At 36.9% G+C, this 12977-nt stretch overlaps 1 protein-coding gene across 1 annotated transcript in view; it reads left to right on the forward strand.

Moving 5' to 3' along the window:
* Window positions 1–1119, forward strand: part of LOC138877720 (uncharacterized) — a 32366-nt gene extending 31247 nt beyond the window's left edge. The window contains exon 8 of the mRNA XM_070157349.1: window positions 1045–1119. Coding sequence (XP_070013450.1) covers window positions 1045–1119 — 75 coding nt within the window. The remainder of the gene's footprint in view (window positions 1–1044) is intronic.
* The last annotated feature ends 11858 nt before the right edge of the window (window positions 1120–12977 follow it).

The following is a 12977-nucleotide window of genomic DNA, read 5'->3' on the forward strand; positions in this document are numbered from 1 at the left end:
CCGAAGCAACACCCGCTCACCGACCATGAATGCCAAATCACGAACCTTACGATCGTCATAACTCTTTTGCCTGGACTTAGCTTGTTACACCCCGTAAGTTTAACAACCTTGATATCGTTATATATATATATATATATAATGTGTGTGTCTGTGTGTGTATATTTGATATGGTATTTTGAGTGGAATATTTTAAAAAAAATGATTTGAAAAATATGAATTTATATAGTTATTAATATTACCACTTTCGAATATGTTTTAAATTATACACATAATATGAGAAAGTTTATGAGATTTTCTTTATTGTAAAGATAGAAATTATTTTCTCACAAGGAAAGAAGGTTATCTATATTCCATTTTAAGAATTTAGCGTACGAAAAGTTATACTCATTATTTGAGATTAGAAAAATTAGAAGTTGTGAAAATATATGTATTTTTACATGGATGTTTTAATGAAATAATAGTGTATGTTTGATTTTATACGGTACCACATGACCATGATAGTAAAGTATATTATAGTAAGGTGTATAAAGTGTATTAAAAGTGAGTAGTATTTTAAGTAATTTGAGACAATTATTAATTATACGCGTAATTGGTTAATTATCGGGTAACGGGATATTACTTAATTAATTGGGGACATATTGGATAGTAAAGGAGCATGAGGTGGCAGCCTCTCCATTCAAATCAAATGATTCATAACTTGGAATGATTAGGTGGAAACCTAATACATTAAGGCCAAAACACTTCAGTATACACAAGAGTTATAATTATATAGTAAAATTCTTCACTTAGGTTTATTTTCTGTTTTCATGATTAATGGAACTCAAGCTGCCTTTTTGGGGAGGGGAGTAGGATCATCTCTCCATGTTACTGTCTCATTTCATCATGGAAGTCTTTCAGTAAATTAGTGAAAAGAAAAGAGTAGTTGCATAAGTGTATTAAGGTTGGCTAACAGGTTGGGAAACCTTTTGTAGGTTTGCAAACCATGCATCGATAGTGTATTCATTAGTTGCAAATGTATGCTCATTTTCTTGTACTATATTCCAGACAGTTTCACTTCCTCCTCAAAGTCTTGATTGTTTTGAAGCAGTATATGGACTGCATATCAACATGAAAAAGTGAGAGTTCATCCTAGTTGAGCTGGTTCATCCTATGTTTTGGGCCAACTTTGGTCCGGATTTTGTCCTTATTGTGGGCAAGATTTTAAAATAAAGAAAATAAATTAATAAAATAAAATATTATTTAAGACGATAAGTATTTTAAAATAATGACTTAAGGTTGAAAACATATAAAAAGTTATTTTAACCCCGAATAAAATAATAATTGTAATTAATTATAAAGTATAGGTTGTTAATGCAAAAATTTGTAAATAGCACAAAAATACAAATGTAATTATATAAAATAATGTAAAATATTATAAAACATGAATGTGAGTGCAAATAATAAATTTGAATGATTAAATCATCCTAAAATAATTTGAAGGGATAATTAATAAATATTTGAATAATTTAAATGCAAGAAAAAATCAATTTTAAACCTTTAAAAAAAATTAAAAAGTACTTATAACCCCTGTAAATTGGGTAACAGTGCAGAGTGATATTTTGAAAGTATGTGGAATACTTTATAAACATGAGGGCAAAATTAGGTATGAACAGGCTGCAGTGAAGCGGAGGGTTTCTCAAACAGGGACGAGGCCACGACCTCGGTAATTGCCCAAAGTTTGATGGTCTTGGGAAAATATATGGGCGGAAAAGACTTAGTCAAAATAATGATAATATGAACATAACCCAAAGGGAAATTAACTAGAAGAATAGGGACACTCACCATGAGAACGAGCCTCCCACTTGCCTTTGGAAAGCTTACGCCGCTCATGCTCAGGGTAGATGAGTTGTTCGCACATACCCTCGACCCACTCCCTAAAAGGAGGGACCGCATTTGGGACTCGGGTCACAGTTGCATATCAGAAAAAATGAGTAATGAGAAATAGGAGTAAATTCAAAGGAGTACTTTGATAACTTGAGAGGAAGTGAACTTACGTTTTGAGTTCCACTTCTCGGGGAATAGTAGGAACTCGGAAGGAATGAGATTTTTGGTCTTTGTCCGAACAAACCTCCCCTGCCAACATTGTTCACTATCCTCATCTATGCAAGAGAAGAGAACCTTCTTTGCCTGTCGGTCGAGCTTGATTAGCCTCCCTCGGAAGATTTGGTGCTGTAAACATGGAGCAGATGGTCAACCGTGAACCGGGGCTCCTCTGTGTTGTTAGAAAAGTAACAGAGAAGGGTCACGATCCTCCAAGAAGATGGACGGATCTGCCCTAGGCAGATTTCATACGTCTTATAAAAATCAAGGACCACCGTGTTCATCGAACCGAACGTGAAGGGATATGTGTAAACGCTTAAATACCCTTCCACGTGTGTCATGATATCCTCATCATGACTGTGAACGACTTTGTTTTTTCCTTCCCATTTGGAGTCCTCTCGGACCACTTGGAGCATATCCTCGGTGATAGAGCAGACATACCTCCACGCTTCCTCACCTCGGTGTCCTTGTTTAGAGATTGTTTTGACCTTGAAGTTATTGTCTGTGGAACAGCCTCCGGGGATAAATTTTGTGAGAGGAGGTTCTGGGGCAACTACCGGAAGGGTTACCTCGGTGCCTACGGCCGAGATAGAAGTCGACGGTGCAGTATTTTGGGGAACCGACTTTGAAGTCTTATCCATCTTAATATGAAAATATGAAGGCTTAAAGGTTGGTATGAAGGTTTAAAGATTTGGTATCAAAGTTTGAAGGTAATGTTTGAAGGTTTGAAGACAAGTGATGAAGATATGAAGATGAGAAGAACAACTTATGATGATTTGAAGGACTAATGAGCAGATAGAAAATTCGAGGGTATCTCAAGAAAGTTCAAAATCAGAAAGTAAAAAAGTGAAAAAGGAGAACGGAGCTTTTATAGGGAAGAAATAATGAATGCATGGCGTTTTGCTTTCAGTAACTACCGAGGGTGGTCAATCGGCTGACACGTGTCCGAAGACAGCGACACGATTGATGAGACATTTCATCTCGTTAACTTCCTTGTGGCATACGAAGAAAGGAACCAGGGTCAATCATTCACTTCTCGTCGATCCTATAAATCTACTCTCCGAGAAGTGAGGGGACTATTTGTGTACGAGTAAAATCGGGAATAAAGTTACCCTCGATTTTTTGATGAAGAAATGAGAGACAACATGGTTCGACGCTAGTTAGGTTAGAGACGAGGGCGCCCACAGATCAGAGCCTGGGGGGGCCCAATGACACATCTACGATTGGGCATGGCAAAACAGGGAAAGAATCGAGCTCAAGAAAAACTAAGATTCGAGGTTAAAGGGAAGACGGTTAGAGAGGAGGGATGAAGAGCTGAAATATCCTCCATCAACCGGATATTACGATGCGGATCACGCCCGATATCAATTGCAGATCGTGTTTTACTGGGAAAAAGAGATTGTTTACCTTATTTAGACTTGTACTAGGATTAAAACTCCCCTACTATAACCATACGATGCTACTGCAATCATCAAAATGCCATTTCAGAGTTATCTACAAAAAGTCAAACTCCGATCAACTCTTACCGCTTAAGCTTTTAACACAAAAATCCTTCTTCACAATTGACCTCGAATCATCCAAAAATCGAACTCAACCACATACGCAATTCATAACACATAATATGAAGTTTCTCGAGACATTAAGCCACTGAACGGGATGCTAATTCTCAAAATGACTGTCAGGACCTTACAGATCTTTCTGAGAGTATACTTACAATTTGACTCGCTTGCGTTGTTAAGTTCTTAATGGCTTCATCATTTTGTATAAATTTTTCTTCAACACTATTCATGAACTTATACATAAATGCTTCTAAAATAACGTTTTCCTCTTGAGGTGGTTGTCTCACTTTGCTTCATTCCAGTTATAATAAGATTATTCATCCCAACCATAGTTAAAAATGTGCCTATATGAAACGTCTTATCTGTACAGACTAGAAACAGAGTGAGACCTTTTGAAAGATGAACCATAGGAGGAATACTTACCGGCTTGACAGTGGAACCCATAGATGATTTTCACTCAAATATAAACAAAAAACAGACTTGTGATAATGTTCAGCTGCTAACTCTACAACCGTTTTCTTACACTGGTTGTGTTCATCTTCACAACATTTAGAGTACAATATGAGGAATAATTCTTCAAGATTTCTCCCTGGCACTTGTCAGGTGCTAAAAAAAATCTTGAAAACAAGTTAACTAATAAAAACGAAAAAGAAAAGGAAAAAAAATTAATTCTCGAATTAGCACCAAAAAATATTTGGAACATTATTGATTTTCAATCCTCGGCAACGGCACCAAAATTTATGCCAAAATTTGACGAGTGCAAAACACAACACAAAATTGATATTCGCTAGCGAAAGATAGAATATTTTAATTATCATCTCCACAGGGATTGAATTTAAATAATGTTCATGGTTTAACGTTATTTAGGATGATTAACACTTTGATTGGAATGATTATGAACTAAAATTAACTATTAAAATTAAAGCAATTTACAATTGATCACAGAGAAATAGAGAGTAGAGCAATGGGTTATTATCAAGACGAAGAGTAAGGGCTTTGACATGATAGGTGCAAGACTGCTATCCTGAATTTGACATTTTTATATTTCACTCTTACGATTCTATCGATTCTCACGAATTCAATAGGTAATTAGCTTATACTTCCGATTCATATTCCTCTCTCGATTTAATCTAAATCTTTCAAATAAACTAATATGAAGTGCGGTTAAACTTGCAAGAATCTATTGGTAGGAATGATCTAGGAGAATCTTCTCGCGAATATTTCTTAATCTTACTTTAAATGGTAACTCAAAAAACTCTCTCGATTACTTCAAAGAATCACCAAAATAAACTAAGGCATACACCGCAATAATATTCAATAAGATATTCCTCTTTTAATTAAACACTATAAAGAATAAAATCACAACTAATATTAAAGATCCTCTAATAAATTCAAGCAATTAAACAGCAGTCAAATCCATAAACAACAATCAATCCACCAATCATGTCAAACCCTAAGGTGAACTACTCATAGATATGGAGGAAGTCATCGTAAATAGAGTTAAAGAGTAAGAAAGCATTAATCGAACGTTACAATCCAAACTAGCGTATTGAATTGGTAGAAGGAAGATAAAATCTTGTGTCTTTAAATCTCCAATGCTCTCCAAAAGCTCCAAATGTCAAAAGTCCCTTCAAAAATATATTTTTTGTGTATTTATACATATAGGAACGATTCCGAATGAAACTACCCTCTTTGAGCCGAAGTGAAATAGTTGGGCAAAGAAATACACTACCTCGACGCATCAGGCGGCGTACCATGTTCCGCATTAGTGGAAAAATTTAGAGGCCTATTTTTTCCACTTTACAAAAATTTACACTAGCACCCATGCCACACGGCACGTCCGCGATGCGGTAGTGTATTGTTTTATTTTTCCTCAATTTTTAACATAGAGACGTTGTCCTCAAAACCCTAAATACAATCCCGACATAATTCCTTGGGCTTCTACTCATATTTCAAAGCTCAAATTCATCCATTTTAGTTCTAAACTTGCTTCTCAACTCGAAATCACATCCTACACCACATAACACACATAATACGTACGAAGTACTAATAATTATTCTCAAATACAATCAAAGTGTAGTAATTAGAGTGCATGATATAATTAAAAATGTGAGTTCCTAGGCTACCATTAGTTGATTATAACTCTACTTGAACTTCACCTTAATGTTGTTCAAGAGGTAGAAAGTACAAAAACAATGGGGTAACTATGGATAGATAGTAGAAGCTACCTTTGCGATACTCTCATGCCTATTTGACACTTTGCACATACCATCCCTAAGGCCATATGTATACCTGAATTGTCTGAAGAATCATTCCCAAGATGCATCATTTTCTTAATCAACCACTGAGTAAGCAAGAGGATGAATATTACATGTATAAAAAGATTTTAATTATTAGAAGTATATCATCGATTTAAGAGAAAAATGACTATATAAACAGTCATACGCATTCATATGCATATGATATCTCAGTCTCTGTTGGTATTTACCGATACCTCATATCATCATTTTTGGGCTAATTTCATGATATTGTGAGCTCGAGAGAGAGAAAGACTGTAGAGATTGATGACTGAGTGAGGCCGAGGGCCTGATTTGAGATATTGTTACTATGGCATGTGAGTTGTCCGTGCAGCACGTAAGTTATCCATGCGGATCCTGATATTGATATTATGGCACGTGAGTTGTCCGCGCGGCATGTATGTTGTCCGTGTGGATTATAGCGCTTGGGCTGAAGGAGCCCCTCCAGAGTCTGCACACCCCCAGTGTGCGTAGTCGACTATGTATAAGTATATGGATCCGGTTGTACACCGCAACGATTATTTTACAATGCTGAGTATTGAGTACGGTAAGAGATAATGCAAGACAGTGAGGTTGACTACTTTGAGAGTGTGAGTACATAATTCATCTCTGAGATAATGGCATTGACATGCACACATGACATACATGCATATAGATGCATTTTTCTTCATGCTGTATGGTATCACGTTATTCATGACTTTTCACACATATTGATATGTGGGCATACTGAGGTATTTCGCACTTGTTATCTGGAAAGAAGAAATGAAACGTCTTATTTATTGTGGAAAGGATTTTTGTGAAAAATTACAGTTTTCAAATTATCTCATATTTTTTTAAAGTTTTTGGTAAAGGATTTGGGTTTTCTCTGATATACTTGAAAAGTTGAACTGTTTTTCGAAAAATTATGAAAAGGCTGAGCATGTTATCTCTGAGCAACTTCTTTATTTACTTGCGTTACATTGTTATGAACTGCTGTTAGTTATTGGTGTTGGACCCGACCTATGTTCTAGCTCATCACTACTTTCAACATAAGGTTAGGGTGATTACTTTTTGAGTACATGGGGTCGGTTGTACTCTACTACACTTCCTTCACATTACGTGTAGATTTCGGATGGGATGTTATTGTGCATGGCAGGAGCTAGCATTGAAGGTGCACCTGCAATCCAGACTCAACTGCCTCTTGTTCATGGTAGCCTTAGATTTATAAAACTCTGTTTATGTACTTTTAAAATAGAAGATGTATTTACTTCATATCAGCTTTGTAAACTTTATTCTTAGAAGCTCATGATTTGTACTACTGTCATGACCCAAACTCAACTGTCGTGATGGCGCCTATCGTGGAACTAGGCCAACCTTATTCAACAAAATATGACACAATAGCAATAAGCTTGAAAACAATAACGGGCGCATTTAACATAAAGAAAACTGTTTGAAACATAAGAAAAATCCCAACTTAAAGTACATCAAATGATAAAATAGGAGAGTCAAAGTCCGCGAACACAGTGCAACTACCTAGAAAGTCTCCAAACTCTGGAAATGCTCGATCAGCAACTGCCACTGTGAACAGAGTCGCCTGGATCTGCACACGAGGTGTAGGGAGTAACGTGAGTACACCAACTTAATAAGTAACAAGTCCAAACTTTGGACTGAAAGGTAGTGACGAACTAACCTCAATAGATATAATAGATTAATGTGCAGAAACGTAGGCATGCTTTGAAGTAAAATAGATAGCTCAAAGCAATAAGGTAAATACAGATCTGAATAGTGTAAAATATACAGCTTCGCTATCTCTACTTGCCAATGCACAAACTGTATGTATGCACCATGTACTTCCTCTCTCCAGTATTCAAGCACTTGGTACTGTATATAGCCATTCGGCCCAGGGAAATCCATCCCGGAACATATACAAAACCAACTGTAAGTCACCCAGTACCGAGGATAAAAGGGCAATCCAACCCTGCGGAGAAATCCATCTCCAGGTATCAAGTACTTCGGACAAATTCATGTCCAGGGAAATCCATCCCTCAATAATATCATCCGCGCTCACCAGGGGGTGTATTACAGACTCCGGAGGGGCTCCTTCATCCCAAACGCTATCATAAATCAATATAACTACTGCGGTGTGCAGCTCTTAGCTTCAGTCAGTCATCAACCTCTCCAGTCTCACCACGAGCTCACAATGTCATGAAAACAACGCGGAACAATGATATGATGAATCATTGATTAACTAGGACTGAGATATGATATATAAATGCATAATCATCACTGAGTATAGAATATTAAATGAAACTAGTGAGATGACAGCAAGAAACGACCGCTAAGGGTCCAAACAATACCGGCAAGAAGCCTAAACATGATATCTATCATAATTTACAGCTCAACTACTTCATCACATGATGAAAACATGGGTAGAATACATGATAGAGTCGCTAAACGGTGCCATGGAATCACCCAGGCCTCAATTCTCACAGTGCACACCAGCACGCCCTTCACTTGGCATGACTAATCACATAACACATAGTTCAGGGTTTCGAACCCTCAGAACCAAGTTTGGAAGCGTTACTTACCTCAAACCAAGCTAAAATCCTGCTCCGCGATGCCTTTGCCCCTCAAATCGGCCTCCAAATGTCCCAAATATAACCACAAGCAATACAATACGATTGATATAGGCTAAAGGAATCAATTCCGGAAGAAAAATGGCAAATTATAACCAAAATCCGAAATCGGCTCAAACCCGGCCCCCGGGCCCTTATCTCCAAATCCGACAAAAGTTCCAAAACCCGAAAGACCATTCACTCACGAGTCTACACATACCAAAATTTACTCAAATCTGACAACAAAATCCCATTCAAAACCCACAAAATCATAACTCAAGAATACTTCATCTTCTTCCCCAATTTTTTACCCCAAATCACAAATTAGATGACAAAATTAAAGGTAGAATCATGGGATTCAACCAAAACCAAGTGAGAAACACTTACCCCATCACCTCTCTGAAAACCCTTCAAAAATCGCCCAATTCCGTGGTTTCTAGCCCAAAATATAAAAAATGGGTTCAAACCCTTGATTTTGAAATTTAACATTGCTGCCTAGATATCCTTCATCGCGAACGCGGAAACAGCCTCGCGATCGCGAAGCACAAACAGGCCGCCCCACATTTTTACTCTATGCAAATGCATAATTCACCACGCGTTCGCGAACCACTACCACACAAACCTACGCGATCGCGTAGAGCAATCACCTGAGCTCCTCTTCAACTATATTACTCCTACGCGAACGCGGTAGTGACCAGGCATTCGTGAAGCATACACGATCGCATCCCTAACTCCGTGATCGCATAGAACAAACTCACCTCTATCCCAAATAAGCTAACGTGATCGCGAATATACTCATGCGATCGCGTATAAGAAAACCAGGAGAAAAATACCAGCACCTATCACCCATCCTCCAAAAGCAAAAAATGATGGGTTAACCACCCAAAACTCACTCGAGGCCCTCGAGACCTCAACCAAACATACCAACACATCCCATAATATCATACCAACTTAGTCGAATTCAAGTCTAAGAACTTCTAAACTTCCAAATTCCACAAACGATGCCAAAACCTATCAAATCACGTCCGAATGACCTCAAATTTTGCACACAGGTCAGAAATGGCACCACGAACCTACTTCAACTTCCAAAAATCCAATCCAACACCAATATCAAAATTTCCACTGCCGGCCAAACTTGCCAAAATTCCAATTTTCGCCAATTCAAGCCTAATTCTACCACGGGCCTCCAAATTACATTCCGGATGCGCTCCTAAGTCCAAAATCACCTATCAGAGCTAACGAAACCATCAAAATTCAAATATGAAGTCGTTTACATATAATTCAATATTCGGTCAACTTTTCCAACTTAAACTTTCTCCTAAGAGACTAAGTGTCTCAATTCACTCCAAAACCACTCAGGACCAGAACCAACTGACCCGGTAAGACATAATACAACTATAGAACACAAAAGAAGCAGAAAATGAGGGAATGAGGCTATAACTCTCGAAAAAACCGATAGGGTCGTTACAACTAACAGTCCTTGAGAATGTATAAAATTTAAATAATTTCTTTGATTAATTGTCCTGTTAAATATCATTGAATCTAGATAGATATTAGTTGTCTTATCTAGCGGGCTGGCTTAGGTGCCATCATGACTAGTGGATTTTAGGTCATGGCATGTAGCTTGCAAGAGATTCTGGATTTGTTACCTCCAATATATAAAGTTATTTCGGCAACTTCCCATATGAACTAATTGGGTTTCCTCTTAGCATTTTAAGAGCATTTTCCTTTGTTTTTAATGCTTTCTTGTAGTTCATTGTGATGCCATAATCATTCGACATGTCGCGTTGTATGACTCCAGCAGTGCATATTGACTTTGGGTCTACATACTTGTGTTTTACCAAGTTCGCCACTGTTGAAATAGCCTGATGTGTATCAAACTTTTCGACAACTCGGCACGTCTGAAGTTTGTTGAAGGTTATAACTTTGGAAACATGAGACTTGGTTATCCTTGATGCTATAAAATCCCAAGAACAATTCTAATATACACAATCAATGAAGTACCTGTCATTTATATAGGTATGATATTAGTTTCTAACATATGCCAATTAAAATATGGTATACTATGACAACTTTGAAAGTTAACAATAAATAGTAAACCTAACTTTTTGATACTAAGATAACGAAAACTACATCAGGAAATGCAGATTACATCATTAGCTAAATCTTTGGTACAAAATGAGTTGTTGGTAAACTCATTCAAATCCTAATTTTATACACACCTTCGCGAACATGATTTTTGAACTTTGAATTGGAAATTGTTATAGATTGCGTGATATTTCATCACATTACGTATGGTCTCCTTATCTTTGAATAACTGACCCATCAACCTTTTTGTGTAAAGCATTTGTAATATATTTATATCATTAACTTTTGTATTCTTATCACTATCTGATTTCTCTATTGTTAACTTATCAACAACTTCATCGTCATGGTACGATACTGCTTCCATGGTCATGCTTTGTATTGTTATCCTTGGCATTGCAACTGATCAGAGAGTCGAGCAGCTCGCATATGTATTACTCTCCTTGAAGGTAAGACATAGGGGAAAAGTTGTCACATCTGAATTTGTCTCTTTCAACTTCATATACAACTTCAAAGCCATATCAATATTTACTATTAATGGTGGATAACTATCTTTAATAGTATACTTGATATCAACTGTAGTTGTAGACTTTTTATGAAGACACTTTGCAATCTCGAACTGAAAATCATCGTAATTCCAATTCGATTTCATTAACATTTCATCAACTTCAAAATCTATAAAATAATTATTATCAGACAATACTCACTATGTTGTAGCAACATAGGTATGTTGACCATTGTTAGCTTTGAATAAAAATCCAAAAATTGTCATAGCGTCACGTTTTCCCAAATTTTTCTCCCAAATTGGTCTGCTCACCAACAAACATGCAGAGAGTAGGAAATCAACATAGGTATTTTAGGCATTGTTATATTTCATCATTGAATCAATAATATTCTCCCAATTTTGTCAAAGCTTCAAAGTTTTCCCCATTTTCCTCCCAACTTCCTCTTCTCACCAACAAACACGCAGACAGTAGGAAAACTCTTAGGTTTTATTTGAGTTTACAATTTATATAATCAATAGGCAGCGAGAAAAACACACAAAATCATACGTATAATGTGTTTGGGGAAGGTCGGGCTTCAGGTGAAAAGATTTTGGGGGTACCGACGGTAATTAGGTATTTTATGGGTATGGCTTGTCATTAAGTTTTAAAAGTGGGGTATATTTGTCCTTTGCCCAAAGATAAGTTGTCATTGATCCACACGACCCATCATTTGCTACAAGCCTCATTAATGCAGAAATAACTACAAACAAAATTATTAAGAGAACATTGATAAGTAGGGATTTTGACTATTTCTTAGCATCTTTTTGTTGTTGTTTTAGTTTGATAGTATTGAATTATGTTCCCAAAACTAATGAAAATATGCAAATTGAAGGAATGTTGGAAGTTTCGCCTCCCATGATGAAATCCAACTCAAAAAGGAGTGTTCCGAATCACAAGGCAATAAATGGCGCATAAACAAAGTAGTGCGGCCCGTAGAAGGATTTCTGCGGCCATAGAAGAATGTGCAGACCACGGAGTTCCATCTGCGGCCACAAAGCAAGTAATAACACCCATCAGAAATATGGCTAATGTGAGGACCGCACATGAATTGTGCGGCTGCAGAACATGATTTTCACTGACAAATGATTCAAAGTTCAGAGAGTGTGCAAAAGACCAAGTCCTGACGCCTTGAAGAAGTGCGTCCACACATGAATTGTGTGGCTGTAGAAGATACTTCGCAGCCGCAATCCAGAAATGTGCGACTGCAGAACCAAACCTCCTAACAACTGAAGAAATTTGCGGACCGCACATGAAATTGTGCGGCTGCAGAACCTCACAAGGGACATTTTTGTCAGCAAATTTTGTCCCACTATAACTAGACAAGTTTCACATTTTAGGTCAAGTTTCGTAGTTTGAGCTGTTGTAGCAGTTACATTTTGCCATATTAGGAAGTTTTTGATTATTTTAGTGTTTAAAAATTATATTTCATCAATTTAACCATTGATTATGAGTTTTATTTTCATTTCTTCTTTATTTTCTTCAATTTTTAATATGAGTAGCTAGATTTTTTCTAGGGTTGGGTCGTGTAAACCTTATGGGTACTTAATTTAATGCTTGTTTATGATTGGGTGTTGGTTATTTAGCCTAGTTCATGCTTTAATTTTAGATTTAATGGTTGCAAACATTGATTCAAGCCTTGTTGACTTAATCTCTACGTGAGAAAGAGGGACCTAGTCTAGGATAACTTGGCTAACAAGGAATTGGATTAATTGACAGTTTGATTAGCCTGATTAAAGGGTTTAAACTAGAGATAGTAAGAACCTGACTTGAGCTCATATTAACTATTTTGTTTGATATCCATTTGGACTTGAGAAAGCC

The sequence above is a fragment of the Nicotiana sylvestris genome, chromosome 9 (genome assembly GCF_000393655.2).
Source record: "Nicotiana sylvestris chromosome 9, ASM39365v2, whole genome shotgun sequence".
NCBI lineage: Eukaryota > Viridiplantae > Streptophyta > Magnoliopsida > Solanales > Solanaceae > Nicotiana > Nicotiana sylvestris.